Raw genomic sequence first — 16,205 nt, forward strand, 5'->3', positions numbered from 1 at the left:
CCTGAAGGAGGTTTATCCTCCTTTAGCCAGTTCTGACAGGGTGCAGTTGAAAGATGCTATATTCTACTGTGGGGCATAAGTATGATCTGCATCTTCTCTTGTTCCCAGGAAAGAGGACTGTCTGTTCCGCACAGCTCACTTTAGATGACACCAAATGCAAGAGAAAAACAGGACTCTTGCCCAAAACAGCAGGGGTAGTAATTTGAGGAAAAAATGCTTTGCCCACCTATCCTCTTAGCTAAGGCATAACTAAATATTTTTTGTTCCACTTTAACAAAACTTTTGAGAGGCACAGCATGCATGGTTCTGTACAAAACAAGAAAACATGATTCCTGTCTCAAAGAGTTTACAATCAGTGTTAGATAAATTCATCTTCAAATGACCTTCCCACCACAAGACTGATGGCAGCAGGGCCTGCATGAGGAATTCTGCAGAAGTGCACTCTGCGAAAACAGTATAAACCTATGTGAAGTTCTCAGTACCGGTTAGTTCCCCTTACCTTTGCCTCTCTCTTCTGGAGGTGCACCTGGAGCTTCCATTTCTCTGTGATCAGATGTCCCTGGTCCATCGTGCCAGGGACGTTTGCGTGGTGGCAGTGAGGCCATGTCCATACCCTGAAGTGAGGAAGAACGCTCTCGGCTGGCAGGAGACTGTCCATCATGAGGAGGGTGATCCTGACGGGAACCTGCCCATGAAGAGAAAAGACAGTCATGAGTAACATGCAACTGATGGGCACAAGGAATCTAACATTCTTCCTCTGTGTAAAAGATACCAAAATAAATGTATATGCATTCTACATTCTTTAGCAATTTCACTCATGGCAAGGACATCTATCTCACTGCCCTTATTCAGAAAACACATGAGCCAGTTCTTAACTTTTCAGAGCATCTGCTCTTTAAGGTGCACATATATACCTCTGTTCAATATTTCTAAAGATACCCATGAAAAATATATATAATTAACAGACAAAAACTGACAAAGAGTCCTGTGGCACCTTATAGACTACCAGAGGTATTGGAGCATAAGCTTTTGTGGGTGAATACGAAGTGGGTATTCACCCACAAAAGCTTATGCTCCAATACGTCTGGTAGTCTATAAGGTGCCACAGGACTCTTTGTCGCTTTTTACAGATCCAGACTAACACGGCTACCCCTCTGATACTTGACAAATAACTGCATCTTTATAGATGAATTAATGTAAGAGTAGAAGGAAAGATAAGCGTGTGCTGTCATAGAATGCCAGACTAGGTGCAATTTCATATTTGTAGCAGAAAGACCAGGTGGTAGGAAACATGAGATATGAAGTGAGAACAAACTGAATTTAAACAAATGAGGGAATCAGGCTGAAAAGGATGATTCTAAGGGCATGTCTTCACTAGCAACGTTAAAGCACTGGCTGTGTAGTCGCGGCACCAGCGCTGGGAGAAAGCTCTCTCAGCGCTATAAAAAAAAAAAAAAAACCTCCATGAGGGGAGTAGCTCCCAGCACTGTAGCACTGTCTATGCTGCCATGTTACAGTGCTGAAACTTGCAGTGCTCGGGGGATGTTTTTTCACATCCCTGAGTGAGAAAGTTGCAGCGCTGTAAAGTGGCAGGGTAGACAAGGCCCAAGTCAGAAGATGCAATGGATAGGCTCAAAATGTTCATTTCAAAAGAAAACAGCCTCATATTTTAAAGAGGCAAAAATCAAGCATTGCTTGAGTCAGGACAGAACGCTCCAGAATGCCATTCTGGCACTTTTTTGGGGAGCTGGAATGATGTTCCAGTACTTCAGATAGTTGTAAAGTAAACCAGTAATTATTCATGCTAAAAATATTGGAAAATGACCGCTAAAGCATGTGATGTTGTGGCTTGTCAAAATAATGTGTTCTGGCACTTCTTTTTTTTAGCATTTGAGCACTGAAATCCAGGTGTGCAACTTTTCCTTCACTTGACATTTGTATCATGATTTTTCCATTAGTTTTCTATAAAGTTCCAATTGCAAGTTTCACCCTCATCCTGAATCCCCATTCATATTGTTTTGTTTATCAACACTACTACCAATTCTGAAGCCAATAAACTGTCAACAATCACTGCAGCTGATAAACATTATCCAGTGGATAGGTAAGATACCCCCAGTGATCCAGCTTCAGAAAAAGATTATCCTAGTATTAATACATGCCCAAAACATATGAGCTGATAAAGACAAATGCACCAGCCAGTCCATAACACAGGGGTGGGCAAACTTTTTGGCCCGAGGGCCACATCAGGATTGCAAAACAGTATGGAGGGCCACGTAGGGAAGGCTGTGCCTCCCCAAACAGCCTGCCCCCTGCCCCCTATCCGCTCCCTCCCACTTCCCACCCCAACTGCCCCCCTTAGAACTCCTGACCCATCCAACCCCCCCCCCCCTCCTTGTCCCCTGACTCCCCCCCCCCCCGGATCCCCGCCCCTAACTGTCCCTATCCAATCCCTCCAATCCCTGTCCCCTGACGGCCTTGCCCCCATCCAGCCCCCCGGGACTCCCACCCTCCTCCAACCACCCTCTGCTCCTCATCCCGACCATCCCCTTCCAGGATCTCGTCCCCTGACTGCCTCCCAGAACCCCACCCCCTATCCAACTCTCCCCTGCTCCCTGTCCCCTGACCGCCCCCTCCCAGGACCCCCTGCCCCTAACCGCCCCCCTGGAACCCCAACCCCTATCCACCTCCCACAGCCCCTTTTGGAATGCGGTCCTGCGAACGTGGGCGGAGGACTCAATAGGAGCAGAAGCAACTGCGCAGCAGGAGAGAAGCTGCGGTTTCCCCTTCTCTCTGGCCTGCTGCGCAGCTGCCCGGTGCGCCTCCTGAGTCCTCTGGCTGCGTTCGCTGCGCTCCTGCCACCCACACGGCCTGCCTACTCTCCTGCCCCCGCAGTGCAGCCCTTCCCCCCCCCCCGTGGAGGGTGTGCCGGTGCTGAGCTGCCCGAGTACCCGGCATTAGGGCCCCCTGTTGTTGGGGGGCCCCATGCCAGGCACCCTGTGTTCACTGTTAAATCTGCCCCTAAGCCGCGCCGCCCAGCCGGAGCCAGCCACACCGCCGGCACAATGAGCTGAGGCTGTGGGGAAGGAGGGACAGCAGAGGAGGGGCCGGGGCCAGCTGGGAGCTCAGGGGCCGGGCAGGACGACCCCGCAGGCCGGATGTGGCCTGCAGGCCATAGTTTGCCCACCTCTGCTATAACAGAATGAGGTTTAAAAGGATGATTGTGACAGGCAATATTGAATGGGCGCTATTGTATTTCAAACTAAAATCAAACTCAAGTGACAGAGGGAGGCCAAGTTCAGTCTTTGATGGGACAGCTGCATATAGAGTCCATTACATGTTGAATAACTTCGGAACACAGAAAAAGTAGCATCATGTTGCTAATGGGGAAGGACAGAAGGAGAATGATCAGCAGAGCTGCAGAATGAGAGATGATAAACTAGGAATTTACAGAACAGTTCTAAGTAACAGCTACATAAGAGTAATTACCAGCCATTTTCTAAAGATAGTGTCTAAAGATTTCCATCACTGGAAATGACGATTGGATGTTTTTCCAGTTCAAAGAAATTAATGAAAGATAGTTCTACAGCCTGTGTTATACAGGAGGTCAGACTAGATAATCACAATGGTAATACCCCAGTTTTTACCTGGTTCTCTGTTTCCATCCCAGGATTCTGGTTTCCGCCCTCCTTCAAAGCGGGGAAACTCATCTGGAGTGGGAAGTAGACCCTTTCGGCCTCCTGTGAAGTAAGAAACATAGGACACTGTACTCATTAACTATATTAACAACTTCGGCGCTATTGTCACTGACTTTCACATGGGTTTCAGTTTGGAAGAATGTTCACTTACCTCTCGGAGCACCTCGACCTCGCCCCCGACCACCATGATCTCGTCCTCTTGAGTTCTCATCTGATGAGTTAAAATTGTCTTCTGGCCCAAAGTCTTCTGGCCCAGGAAAACTATCCCTTCCCCTGGGTCCCCGCCCCTCATGTCTTGAGGGTGCTCCTCTTCTGAAACTGCAAGAAAGAACACGGTACAAACACGTTTTTTATGCAGAATTTAATCACTAATGAACTAAAGGGTCATTTTCAATTTAATAATTAAACTTGTGTCTGAAATGTTTACCTACTATTGTTACAACATCTACAATTATTAGCACTGGAAGAGATTAGTGGGGAAAAAAGCTTCTCGTTTACTTTGTGCTTATTCATTTTCATTGTTTCCCCTCTTCAATTTTCTCCTGTTGTTTGTTCAGTCTTTCACATAGGAACAAGGAAGAGAAAAAGACTGACTAGACTGCAGGTAGACAGTGTCCATTTAATGAAAAGTGAAAGGTTAGGGAGTGATGGTGGGTGTGAGTAAGGAGAGGTTCAAGTTCAGGGCCAATTTTTTTTTTCAAAGTGGGATGAGTGAAATTCCTTAAAATGTGATTTGCTAGCACCTGTATTTTTTTAAAAAGCCATTTCCTTAGTAATGAAACCAAAAGTAAAAATACAAGTAACAAAAGAGTCTCATTCCATGGCTAGATAGAAGAATTTTAATTCCTGAATCTTACTCAATTTGGTTTCTTTTGCTGGCATAAAATTATCTAAAATTTATACAGCACCTTTTATCCCGAAGGGTCTCTGTAAGATTTACAAATTTAGCAACTGATTCTGGAGTGCAGCCACCTCTGTGGTGATGGCAACTGTTTAACAGTGCATAGCAATATACTGCAACATGAAGAACAGTTTATTCAGTTGAAATACTGGGGGATTTAGTCTGGCAGAATACAGTTATCCAAAATCATTTTGGTCGGGGCAGTGAAGTAACACTTCCTTGTAAGACATACCAGGGGAGCTTTAATGATTTGATGTGATCAGGACCTTGATTTACATCTTATCTTAAAGAAGCACAATCACCATGCTGAGATATTAATTCAGAATTTCTTCAGAGAGAAGAGTGTCTCCTACTGCACCACTTCTTGTAGCATCTAGAATCTTGTCTAGACACTAGATAATTTTGCAAAAACAACGAGGAGTCCTTGTGGCACCTTAGAGACTAACATATTTATTTGGGCATAAGCTTTCGTGGGCTATAATCCACTTCATCAGATGCATGGAGTGAACATTTTGGTATTTACAGCACCTGGAATGTATGTAGAACACTGTGTCCTTGCACAAAGGTGTTTGTAATGTTTCGCACATTCTAAGTACAATTCCAACAGAGTGCACCAGCTCAGTTTGTTGTAACTGTTTCAGTGCACACCAGCTCAGAATAGCTTCTGTACCAGCATAAATGAAAAGTTTAGGTGGTGCAGCTATTCTAGGTTCAATTAGTGCTCACAATGCAGTTCCACAATACTCCTGGCCACCCTGCTGTGATGGCTCTGACAACTCAGAGCACTGTTTCTGCCCACTTGTTAACACACTTCCACCCCATCCCAATTCCATACCAGCCAAACTGCAGCAGAGGTGGTACTCAGACTGTCTTGGCTTTGTGCAACATCCCCTTCCCCCATCTCATTAAAGACACAGTGCATCCTATTACAAGCAAAGCTTTAAATACTTTTATTTAGGATTTTAACAACAGTAACCTTATAATTACAAATTTAAATATTTGTAACAGTAGTCATAACACAATACAATATTTTTAAACTTGGTGATACATTTTTTTTTTTAAATTAACACAATAGATCTCCACCTCCTGGAAAAGACAAACACAATACAGAGATGAGGAAGCTGTGCTTGGAGAGGTACAGCAGTGGTTGAAGGGAGTGCTGTGCATGGACAATGAACCATTTTACAGTAATTTAGATTATTAGGGCAGACAAACTGAACAGTTTCAGGAACAAATGGTTCCATAACACTTAGCAATACTATTTAACCTTGGAACAGCACAGTTCTCTAATGTAGACCAATCCTACGTGTTCTTTAGAGGGTCTCCCATTTAAATACTGACTAGGTTGTCTGAAGCTGTTTAGCTCGTGAGATCTTATGGTCACAAGACAAGGTCCTATGACAGCCAGGATCAATGCCTTACTTCCTGTTTTTCAAGCAATTTAATGGCCAAAGAATTCAGTTTGGAGTTCTATCACTACTATGCTGAACACAGTCATAGCCCCTAATTTGGGCTCATAAATACCCTTTTTCAAATCACAGTCACATATGAAATTCTGACTGGTGTAGTGCTCAGTTTCTGTTCGACAAGTCTCAAATTCTCTTTCATGAGACATAGGAACTTAATTTACAGAACTACACACTGTGCAGAATAACAGGAAAAAAAATAGGCAGGTCTCTGCAGCAGAAGCATCATGTTGATGTGCACAAGTGGAGTAGGAACAGGACAGGGATGAAAGGACAGGAAACCAGAGAGAGAGATAAACACATACATACCACTCATGCATAATCAAACCAGTTATGGTGTTTAAACTCAAAACTAAATGGAATGAGTGGTTTGGAATTCTTGGGATCACCCCATAAAATCTCCAGTATTTAATGTCTATTTCACCTCTTCACTTGCTCAAATAATTTAAGTTTGCTAATCATAATACTTCTTACAGTTCTATGATGATTGCCTCTAACCAACTGTAAAAATGTTCTCTTATTTTGATCCCTGGTACTGTGACAATAGAATCTTTCCCACTTCAAAGGTCAAACTTACAGGTCTGCAGTTTCCTGGACTCTTCTCTTGAGGCCTTTTTAAAATCAGAATGACACATTAGCTTGTTCTCAGTCCCCGACCCTTACTTCCAACAAAAGGGTTAAAACCCCCCAGCTACAACTATAGTTTAATTTAGTCTGCCATCTCTTTCAGAATTCTGTGATTCAGACCATTCAGCTCTGGAGTTCTCTGTTTTTAGTTACTCTAATTTATTTTTAAAGGTGTTCAGAGGTTACCTTTGTTTAGTTATTGTTCATTTCTTTTCATACTCCTCACACAACAGGAAGGTACATCTTACAAGTTAGGTAGCAAGTAGCTAAAAAGAGAGCTGTATAGGTGTAAAGTAAAAGGAATCTAAGAAAATTATTTAAAAAGCCAACTAAAAGAGAGGATTGTACATTATGTGAAGACAACAATAAGTTTTTACAAATATATACATGTGTATATATACATATGCAGTAGGTTAATGAGAGGTTTAAACCCTGAGAAGCCAAATTCTGCTCTCAATTATACTAGTGTAAATGTGGAGTAACTTCAATGTCAATGAACTTCACAGACTTTTAAGGAGTTATTCCATATTTAGTGATTAACTAGAAGCAAAACTTTTTCCTTTGAGGTTTACTCAGGGCAACTTGGTGAGTGATGAGATGACTACTGCTAGGAAACTAGATTATTTCTGTTTGTGTTTTTCACCTGGTAGTGAGAAAGAAATGTGTCAGAAAGCGAAATAAGACTCCTAAGAGCAAAAACATGAGAAAATAGTCTTGACAGTCCAAAAGAGGGCGTATCCATGCCCCTTGTACTTGATAGTAGGTTCACTGTTCCTGCTCCCTAACTGTATATTACATCTCACTCAGATACACTCTATACTCATGCTGTAGTTTGTGATTGGAGGCAAAGTATCAATCTCCATATCTAGTGTTCAAAAGTTTGTCGCTTCAGTGTGGAAATCTCTGACTTTCCAGTTTCCTGTTCACTCTTGTCAATATGATCTCAAATCTTCGGCCTGCATCACCCGATCTTCTCTACAGATTTCCTCCCTTCTCTTTACTTACTGTATACAGGCACTGAAGCTGTTGTGTGCAATGACCTTTTTCAAGTTCTCTTCTATTACTGAATGATTTTATGGACTCTATACTCGGGTACATTAGAGTTTTCATTTCCTTATTGGTTTCCAGTTTATAAATCTGAAATAGATAGACTCCTTATGAAAAGGAAACCAGGGAGGAAGATCCCCTCCAGTTACCTTTACCCAAAAGCACCAAATGAACTTGTTCTTACCTTTCATCCCGTCTTCCCCGGAATCTTGCATCCTCAGGTTCTCGCGGATATCTGTCATCAGAGGGTCTCCGTCCTTCCCAAGGCCCAGGAGGGCCACGATTTGGGCCCCCTCCTTCAAAGTCCCTGTGATCAGGGGGAAAGGGAGGCCCTGGGCCACCTCGTCTCCATTTCTCATCTTGTAGCAGTGGGCCGCCTCGCCCCTCAAATTCACGCAAGCGGTGGCCAAATCGCTTATCTGGATGAAAATCATCTGGTCGATCAAAGTCATCATGAAAATCTGGGTGAGGTCCTCGTCTATCAGGCAGGCCCCTGTTGTCCCTACCATCACCCCACTCCTGGCCACCTCGGAATGGCCCTCTCTCAGGACCATGATCTGGACCACCACTGTTTTGGTCATGCCTTCTTTCTGAGAGAGGGCCCATGTGATGGTTTGGTGGGCCACGGTTGTCACCTGAAGTGAAAGACACAGCAGATTTCTGTGATGTTTTCTAAAAACATTCCAGGGAACTGTCTAGCTTTTATAATTCTATGAAAACACACATTTAAACACTGTCAGCCATTTGTTGTAAGGTTTTCCACCATATTCTTACCAGAGTCCTGAGCATACCCCCCCATGTGCACCTACCCCACATGCTGTGTTAGGGCCTAGAGGCACCCCACGGGATGTGACTCTCTTTGGAGGGTTACTTAAGATGTTTAGTTACCTTTATTAGGGCCAGGTCCTTGGTTGTGAGGGGCAAGACGGCCTTGTCCTCCCTGCTGCCCCAGTCCTGGTATCAATGGTGGGGGACCTGGGTTCTGTCCTTCCTGCAAAACCCAAGAGGCCATGTGGTTTCCATGTATAATACACAACATTAACTCTCAAAATTACAGCAAGAGGGCAGTAACAAATTTGATAAATGTTACATACAGTGGACATCTTCATAGATCTCCAAATGCTAAATACAGAAACATTCATGGATCTTGTAACCATTTGATTCTAATATCTTCAAGTAATCAAATGGGGCTACCTGTGAAGTAAAGTGTGCTACTCAATGTGAATAACAGTGTGTGTGGGGGGGGAATAATGAGTGAGAATGTATATACAGAATTTATACCTTCTATATGTTTGAAAGCAAATTTAAAACTGAAATTTTCAAGCTGACATAAAAACATGTTCCAGGTTCAAAGTATTAAACCATTTTAAGCAGTAACAGTGTATTTACATTAAAATGTATTAACAAAACATCACTGACAGTGTTGTAATAATTGAAAGTGTCATCACTGTTATTAACGCATAATAGTTTAATGTGTAACAGAGACCAGGACAAACCAACTCAAAGAGGCACCAGACCCTGCCAGAACAGATGCAAAACCTACGGATATATTTCTGCTGCTGCGATGACCAATACCCTCCACAACACACCTTTCAAGATCCCTGGGTCCTACACATGCTTATCACAACATATGGTGTACCTCATCTAGTACATCAAATGCCTAACAATTATGTGGGTGAAACCAGACAATCACTATGCTCTCGAATAAATTTACACAGAAAAATGATAACAGACAAAAGCACTTTACTAGCCGAGGGTGAACACTTTTCACAAAGTGATCACCTCACAACTGACGCCTCAGTCCTCATCGTCAAAGAAAACCCACACAATACCTTCAAAAGACGAGCCTAGGAACTTAAATTCATAACTCTGCTAGACACTGAAAATCATGCACTCAACAGACACACAGGTAGCGTGACCAAATGTCCCGCTTTTATAGGAACAGTCCCGATATTTGGGGCTCTCTCTTATATAGGTGTCTATTACCCACCCCCAACCCTGTGTCCCAATTTTTCACACTTGCTTTCTGGTCACACTACACACAGGTTTTATGGCTCATTAAAACAATCTGTAACTGACTAACCCTCCTATGTCCTATAAGTGCAGAAGTGTTAATTGCCCACTTCATGTTAACTGGTCTCCTGAAATGTGTTATGCTTAATTTATCCCACCTCATATTGAGCTGTAATACTCTGGTCATCTTTTCCAGACCTGAAAAAGAGTTCTGGGAAGCTTGAAAGCTTCTCTTCCACTCACAGAAGTTGGTTTAATAAAAGCTACTACCTCACCCACATTGTCTCTCTCATATCCTGGGACCAACATGGCTACATCAACACTGCAAACAATGTATATCATTCTATATGCATCCGAAGAAGTGGGCTGTAGTCCACGAAAGCTTATGCTCTAATAAATCTGTTAGTCTCTAAGGTGCCACAAGTACTCCTGTTCTTTTTGCGGATACAGACTAACACGGCTGCTACTCTGAAATGTATAACATTAACATTTCTGAACTTCTCAGTACTTAACTATGCAATGTTAACAGTTTTTGGTATTTATTAATACACAAACACACATGACTCTGCTTATTAGCAACCCTTCGGAGGACAGCAAAGATTGCCATTATTGGACAGTTGCTAATAAGCGAAAGTCAGGTTTGTGGGGTTGCATCCAGAGATGGAAGCGCTGGGATATGCTGATACTGGGCCCCAGGATATTCTGCAGGCAGGGCCGCAGTGGGGAGGGGGGCTGCTGCCCAGATACTGGAGCTTTCTATGGAGAGTGGAGATGCTGGGGGTCCCATGGGGCTGTATAGTACCTCTTCCTATGCTCTCCAGGCTGCGTCCTGGTCTGGCATCTGGGGCACAGGCTTGACTTGTCCCAGCGCCCCTGCTCCATATGGAAAGCAGCAGCTTTGCAGGGCTGCCAGCTAGGGAAGCTGGGACACAGTTACAGCCTGCATCCCCCTTCCTCCTCCCATAAATATATATAGACACACACATACGTAGATACACACACACGTACACACATACATTCTTCTTTTTTTTTTATTAATTCTTATTATTATTAACACAAATATATTTACACACACTCAGTTTGATCCAGCACTCACTGAAGTTAGTGGAAAAACTTCCATTAATTTCAATGGATATTGGATCAGGCCCTCAATTTGCATTTTTTTTTCCTTCTGCAAACCAGCAAAGCTTCAAAGCCCTGAAGACTGTGGCTCCTTTATTGGTTTTACCTCCACCCCACATATACATAAAGAAGTACACGTGATCTGTCTGTGGCCATAAATTCGTGACCATAAAAAAAAAATCACATCACAGATTTGTGAAATCTGGTCTCCGGTCGCCCAGCTCTGAAGGCAGAGTGGAGAGCAGCGGCTGCTGACCAGGTGCCCAGCTCTGAAAGCAGCACCGCCGCCAGCAGCAGCACAGAAGTAAGGGTGGCAATACCATGCAGCCACTGCTCTCCTATTTCCCAGCTTCAGACAGCGCTGCCGCCAGCAGCAGAGGAGAAGTAAGGGTGGCAATAACGCAACCCCTAATAGGCCTGTGACCCCCTTTTGGGTCAGGGCCCGCAGTTTGAAAAACGCTGTGGAGAAATCACACATTTTTCATGGGTTGGTCACAGCATAAATAGCAAATTTCACAGATGTGTAACATATCTGCAAAATTTGCTATTTATGATCAACCTGTGAAAAATGTGTGATTTCTCTGCAATTTAAGTAGACCCCCCTAACAATAATTCCATATGGGGATTCAGGAACAGGCACAGTATTTCAGATGACTCTTCACTTTTTTTTTAAACTGAGCAGTAAATCCATGCCAGTTTAACGTTTAAAAAGAAGCTGTTTAGTCATATGAAGACAAGTAAAAATCTACAAAAACGACTTGTGAAAAGCACCACACTCATTTCTCAGAAATGGCTAGATGGAAGTTTACAAAAATTTTCCTCAAAAAAAGTCACCTGAACAGCTGAGAATAAGTATGAGAAATTTGCTTAATTCAACTTTTCTGATTTTTTTCTCGGAGGCTCCCTGTTTTCAAGAGTTCAGTGTGGGGACTCCTCTGTCTTAATTAGATAACAGATTTATTTTGAGGTTAAATATTTTCTTGCCAGACATTAATTCTACATCAGTATTAGTAATCCTTCCTTCTCTATCTTTATTATTGCTGTTTCAAGCTATATAACCGCTTTCATTAACTCACAGGTAATGGTGCTTCATTATTTTCCAACTGCACTTACCCTTCGGAACCCCACCTCTTGCTATTGAGGGTTCATACTGTGTAACTATAATACTCAGCACATCCTTCCTACATTCCCAACACTTTCAGCATTATACTGACTCAGACATACCTGACTGAATGGGACACGAGGCCCATCACCAAGCAGAGGGGTTTTCTGCTGCTGGAAAGGTAGTGGACCCTGGGGAGGATGTGACCCCCTTGAAGGATTCTGCTGTCCCGGAGGTCCCGATGGTCCTTGCATACTTCCTTGAGGCCCAACTAAAGAGTTCTTTGGAGGCCCCTGCTGGCCTTGTGCACCTGGTGGCCCACGTAACTCCTGTGGAGGTCCTAACATTGAACCTTGAGGTGGGGGTCCCTGTAGGCCCCTCATCTCCTGGGGACCATGTCCGAGTAAACCACCCTGCATGTGAGGTCCTCTCATTTCTTGCGGATGACCCATCATCATCCCTTGTGGAGCAGGTCCCTGATTATCACGGGGCCCTGGTGGACCCTGCATCCCTCTTGGATTAAGTCCCATCAAAGGCCCTTGAGATATAGGGCCCTGCATCCCTTGAGATCCTGGACCTCCTTGCATTCCATGAGGAAGAGGAGGCCCTTGCATTCCTCTTGGACCAGGTGGCCCCTGCATTCCTTGACCACCAGGGGGACCTTGAGGACCTAAGTGACCTTGCGGCCCTAAATGAGTCTGAGACCCAGGTGGACCTTGTGGTCCTAAGTGACCTTGGGGGCCAGAATTACCCTGTGGACCCGGTGGCCCTTGAGGCCCCATGGGCCCATGAGGTCCAGGATGTCTCTGCATTCCTTGATGCCCATGTAGATCCTGAGGTCTTGGCAGTCCTTGCGGAGGTCCCTGGGGACCTGCAGGTCCTTGTGGTCCCATGAAGCCTTGGGGACCTCCAGATCCTTGATGTAATGGAGGACCTTGGGGTCCCATTTGTCCCTGGGGTCCTCCAGGTCTGAACTGTCCCTGTGGACCAGGGGGTCCCATTTGAGGCATATTAATTGGCATCTGCTGAGGTGGAATGGGCTGCTGAAATCCTTGAGGCATCTGCGACATTGGGCCTTGTCCTGGGAAAGGCTGGGGTCCATGCAGAGGGCCTCCTGGAGGTGGTGCCTGCTGCTGGACTTGCTCAGCTTGCTTTTGTGCAAGTCTCTCAATCTTCAGTTGCTGTCAGAAAACAAATACACATTTAAACAGGCTGCACATACATGTATGCAGAACTACTGGAAAGCAGACATAATCATTTCACTTTTGGGAACAAGGGAACTCTGAACAAAGCTTTAACACTTTTAACCTGACTGATAAATAGAGATACCATTAAAAAGAATAAGAACTCAACAGGATAAAGTTAACTGAAATGCTGCCAACTCATCATCAGTGTCACAATAAGCCAACGTCATAGTTTGGTGGTCAGGTTCAGTATTTACTTGCCCTTATTTAATTTTCAATTTATTCCAGCAATGCTTTTGATTATACTCACCACTAAGAAGTGCTATTTTAATAATTTTTAATGAAGTGCACCATATATTTCACCTAACTTCTGCTTTCTTCTCTACAGTGATTAACTCTGCTTTCCACCACTACTTCTTTTTGTCTTTTATCCAAGCACGCTCACTCGGTTGGTATTTGCTATAGTTTAACTTTCCTTACATACCTCCAAGAGCTGTGGGTTGGTGTACTGAAGTGCTGCCATTTCCTGCTCGATCTCTGCCTGTGTTTTCTTTTTCTCCTCTAGTTTAATATCCTCCTTTCTGTCATTCATCAGCTCAGGTGGAGCAGGGATAGGGACCTTATTCTGCATCCAAGCCTATAAGGGAAGTGAAGATCTAAAATCAAAATACTTACTATTTTAGGTAGTAACCTGGGATTGGAGGGATTTAACCAAATATTTTATTCTCAAGTGTTCATGAACTGGAACTGGTCTGGTGAATTATTCTGCACTGGATATTGATCTACAGAAGCTAGAATTTGGAGTGCTGTATCAGGTACAGTCTATTGATAGTTGGGCTAAAATCGGTTTAGTCTGGGGTATCATTGTGTATCATGTACTTACCTGTTGAAACTGTGCTGGGATTGGTTTTGCATAGGGCACTTTTTTCTGTGGCACTTTCTTTTGGTCCTTTTGCATCACCTCCTCCATTCCCCAGTCCAGCCCTGGGATTGTCATCTCAATTTCATTTGACTCATCTTTCCCTTGAACGTGAGGAGGAACAGCACAGTCAGCATACAAAGGAGGATGAAGAAATCTTGTTAATTTTTTGAGTCTCTACTTAAACAAGGGGACCAGGAAACCCTGTTCATTTCCGTCTTAACATTGAAAACATGCACTACACAGAATGTCAGAGAAGTTCAATGTGAAAGAAATACATCACTTTCTTTCTCCTCAGGCCCCCACGACAGATGAGAAGTATGAGAAAGAGCCAACCAGTAGCTGAATAGCTTATGAAAATGAGCCTGCATGCATCATTTCTCCCTCTTACCCATCTGCTCTTGTTCCATGGCTAGTTTCAGTTGCTCAGGTATTCCCATCCCAGGAATCACTGCAAGGCTGTTGGGTTCAAGGTCATCTAGAGGTGGAAAACAAATAGACTGATTTCAGCAAGGATTTTAGATCAGTAATGTCTTTCCTGGAAGTTGTCTTATTATTTGATACAGTTTTTTGCATACATATTTCACAGATGCTGGGGCACACTTTATCTCACTCAGGAACTGCAAGATATTAAAATAAGACCTAGAAATTCAGAGATGGAAAACCATGTATAAGACTACAACAAATGTCCTTTCAGCAAAGCTGCTTCTGTGAAAGAGACTGGGGAAAGAAACATGCTTTCCAATACAATTCCCTGTTGTACTTTCATAAATATAGATACAATGAAAAATTCATGGAAAATTTTGATCTAAAAAAATTCTGGGACACAATGTAATCAATTATCTGAATGAAAAAGACAAACCCATGGGACAGGCGGGGAGATGGGCAACCCTGAAAGACCTGACATTGCCAAGAAAAAGCCTTAAAAGAGGAAAAAGACTTAAAATAAAGGAATTTTGAGTCCTGTTCAATAATTTAAAAGGTTTTCCTGTGCTCTGTAGCTCAGGATTGTGGGAGATCTTGAAGTCACATGCTGAAGTTTTCAGGAGGCAGAACAAACTGGGAATTTTCCCAGAGGGAGAGCCAAACCTCCTTCCTGTGATTGACAGAGCTGGTCCTACCTCCTGGAGCTGCAGAACAAAAGAAAACTCATTGTTGGAATGGGGACCTAGATATAATGGAGAATGAGAGATTATCCCACTAAAAAAAAATCCTCATCTACCCAGTCACCAATGCTATTATATTTCATCATGTCACCCAGAAACTGAATTAGAATTGTAGCTAAGTGCTCTGGGCTTGCTCCTGACACCAACCCTCCATTCTTCTGAATTCATGGCAATAGCCTTACCATATTCCACGCCATCCTCTGACATTCCTGGCAGCAGGTTCAGGTTGTAACGATCTCTCATTTTATCTCCAGGCCGATTTCGAGTCCAGAATTTGCTGTCAAAATAAAATAAGAGTGTGATATGAACTTGCGGAAAGTGTTGGGAGATTCATTATTTTTAGTTGCCATATTCTCTCTTCCTACTTTTGCATTTTATCACAATATCTTGATTATTTAGATTTTCAAGGCCTTATTCATCAGGCACCTATTTGGACTAAACATCAGGTATGATTAAAAAGTTACTCAACTCTCACATTCCAATATGTTTAAAAACACTTCAATTTCAGAGTGGTAGCCGTGTTAGTCTGTACCAGCAAAAACAACAAGCAGTACCTGTGGCACCTTAGAGACTTACAAATTTATTTGGGCATAAGCTTTTGTGGGTTAAAACCCACTTCATCAGATGCACAGAGTGGAAAATACAGTAGGGAGATATATATACACAGTACATGAAAAGATGGGAGTGCCTTACCAAGTGTGTGTGTTTGGGGGGGGGGGGGGGGGTGTCTAACGAGAAACTGCAGAACTGGAATTAATTTGCAAACTGGACACCATCAAATTAGACCTGAATAAAGACTGGGAGTGGATGGGTCACTACAAAAAAATAATTTCTCTGTGCTAATTTCTCCCTACTGTTACTCACAACTTTTTGTCAACTGTTTGAAATGGGCCACCCTGATTACCACTACAAAAGTGATTTTTCCGCCTGTTGATAATAGCCCACTTTAATTGAATTGTCTCA

The 16,205-nt window shown here is 43.3% G+C and overlaps 1 protein-coding gene across 5 annotated transcripts in view; it reads right to left on the reverse strand.

The window, feature by feature from the left end:
- Positions 1-16,205, reverse strand: part of WDR33 (WD repeat domain 33) — a 100,165-nt gene that overhangs the window by 3,609 nt on the left and 80,351 nt on the right. For 2 of the 5 annotated variants that reach the window (XM_034782052.1, XM_034782051.1), the window contains 10 exons: positions 15,425-15,519; positions 14,468-14,554; positions 14,041-14,180; positions 13,642-13,794; positions 12,096-13,154; positions 8,625-8,727; positions 7,921-8,371; positions 3,847-4,013; positions 3,645-3,737; positions 500-685 (listed from right to left, as the gene is read on the reverse strand). In XM_034782052.1, the coding sequence (XP_034637943.1) occupies positions 500-685; positions 3,645-3,737; positions 3,847-4,013; positions 7,921-8,371; positions 8,625-8,727; positions 12,096-13,154; positions 13,642-13,794; positions 14,041-14,180; positions 14,468-14,554; positions 15,425-15,519 (2,534 nt within the window). Of the gene's footprint in view, positions 1-499; positions 686-3,644; positions 3,738-3,846; positions 4,014-7,668; positions 7,827-7,920; positions 8,372-8,624; positions 8,728-12,095; positions 13,155-13,641; positions 13,795-14,040; positions 14,181-14,467; positions 14,555-14,666; positions 15,207-15,424; positions 15,520-16,205 lie in introns of those variants that run through there. The other 3 variants (XM_034782053.1, XM_034782054.1, XM_034782055.1) reach the window with 3 other exon arrangements.

This window comes from Trachemys scripta, chromosome 9 (genome assembly GCF_013100865.1).
Source record: "Trachemys scripta elegans isolate TJP31775 chromosome 9, CAS_Tse_1.0, whole genome shotgun sequence".
Taxonomy (NCBI): Eukaryota; Metazoa; Chordata; order Testudines; family Emydidae; genus Trachemys; species Trachemys scripta.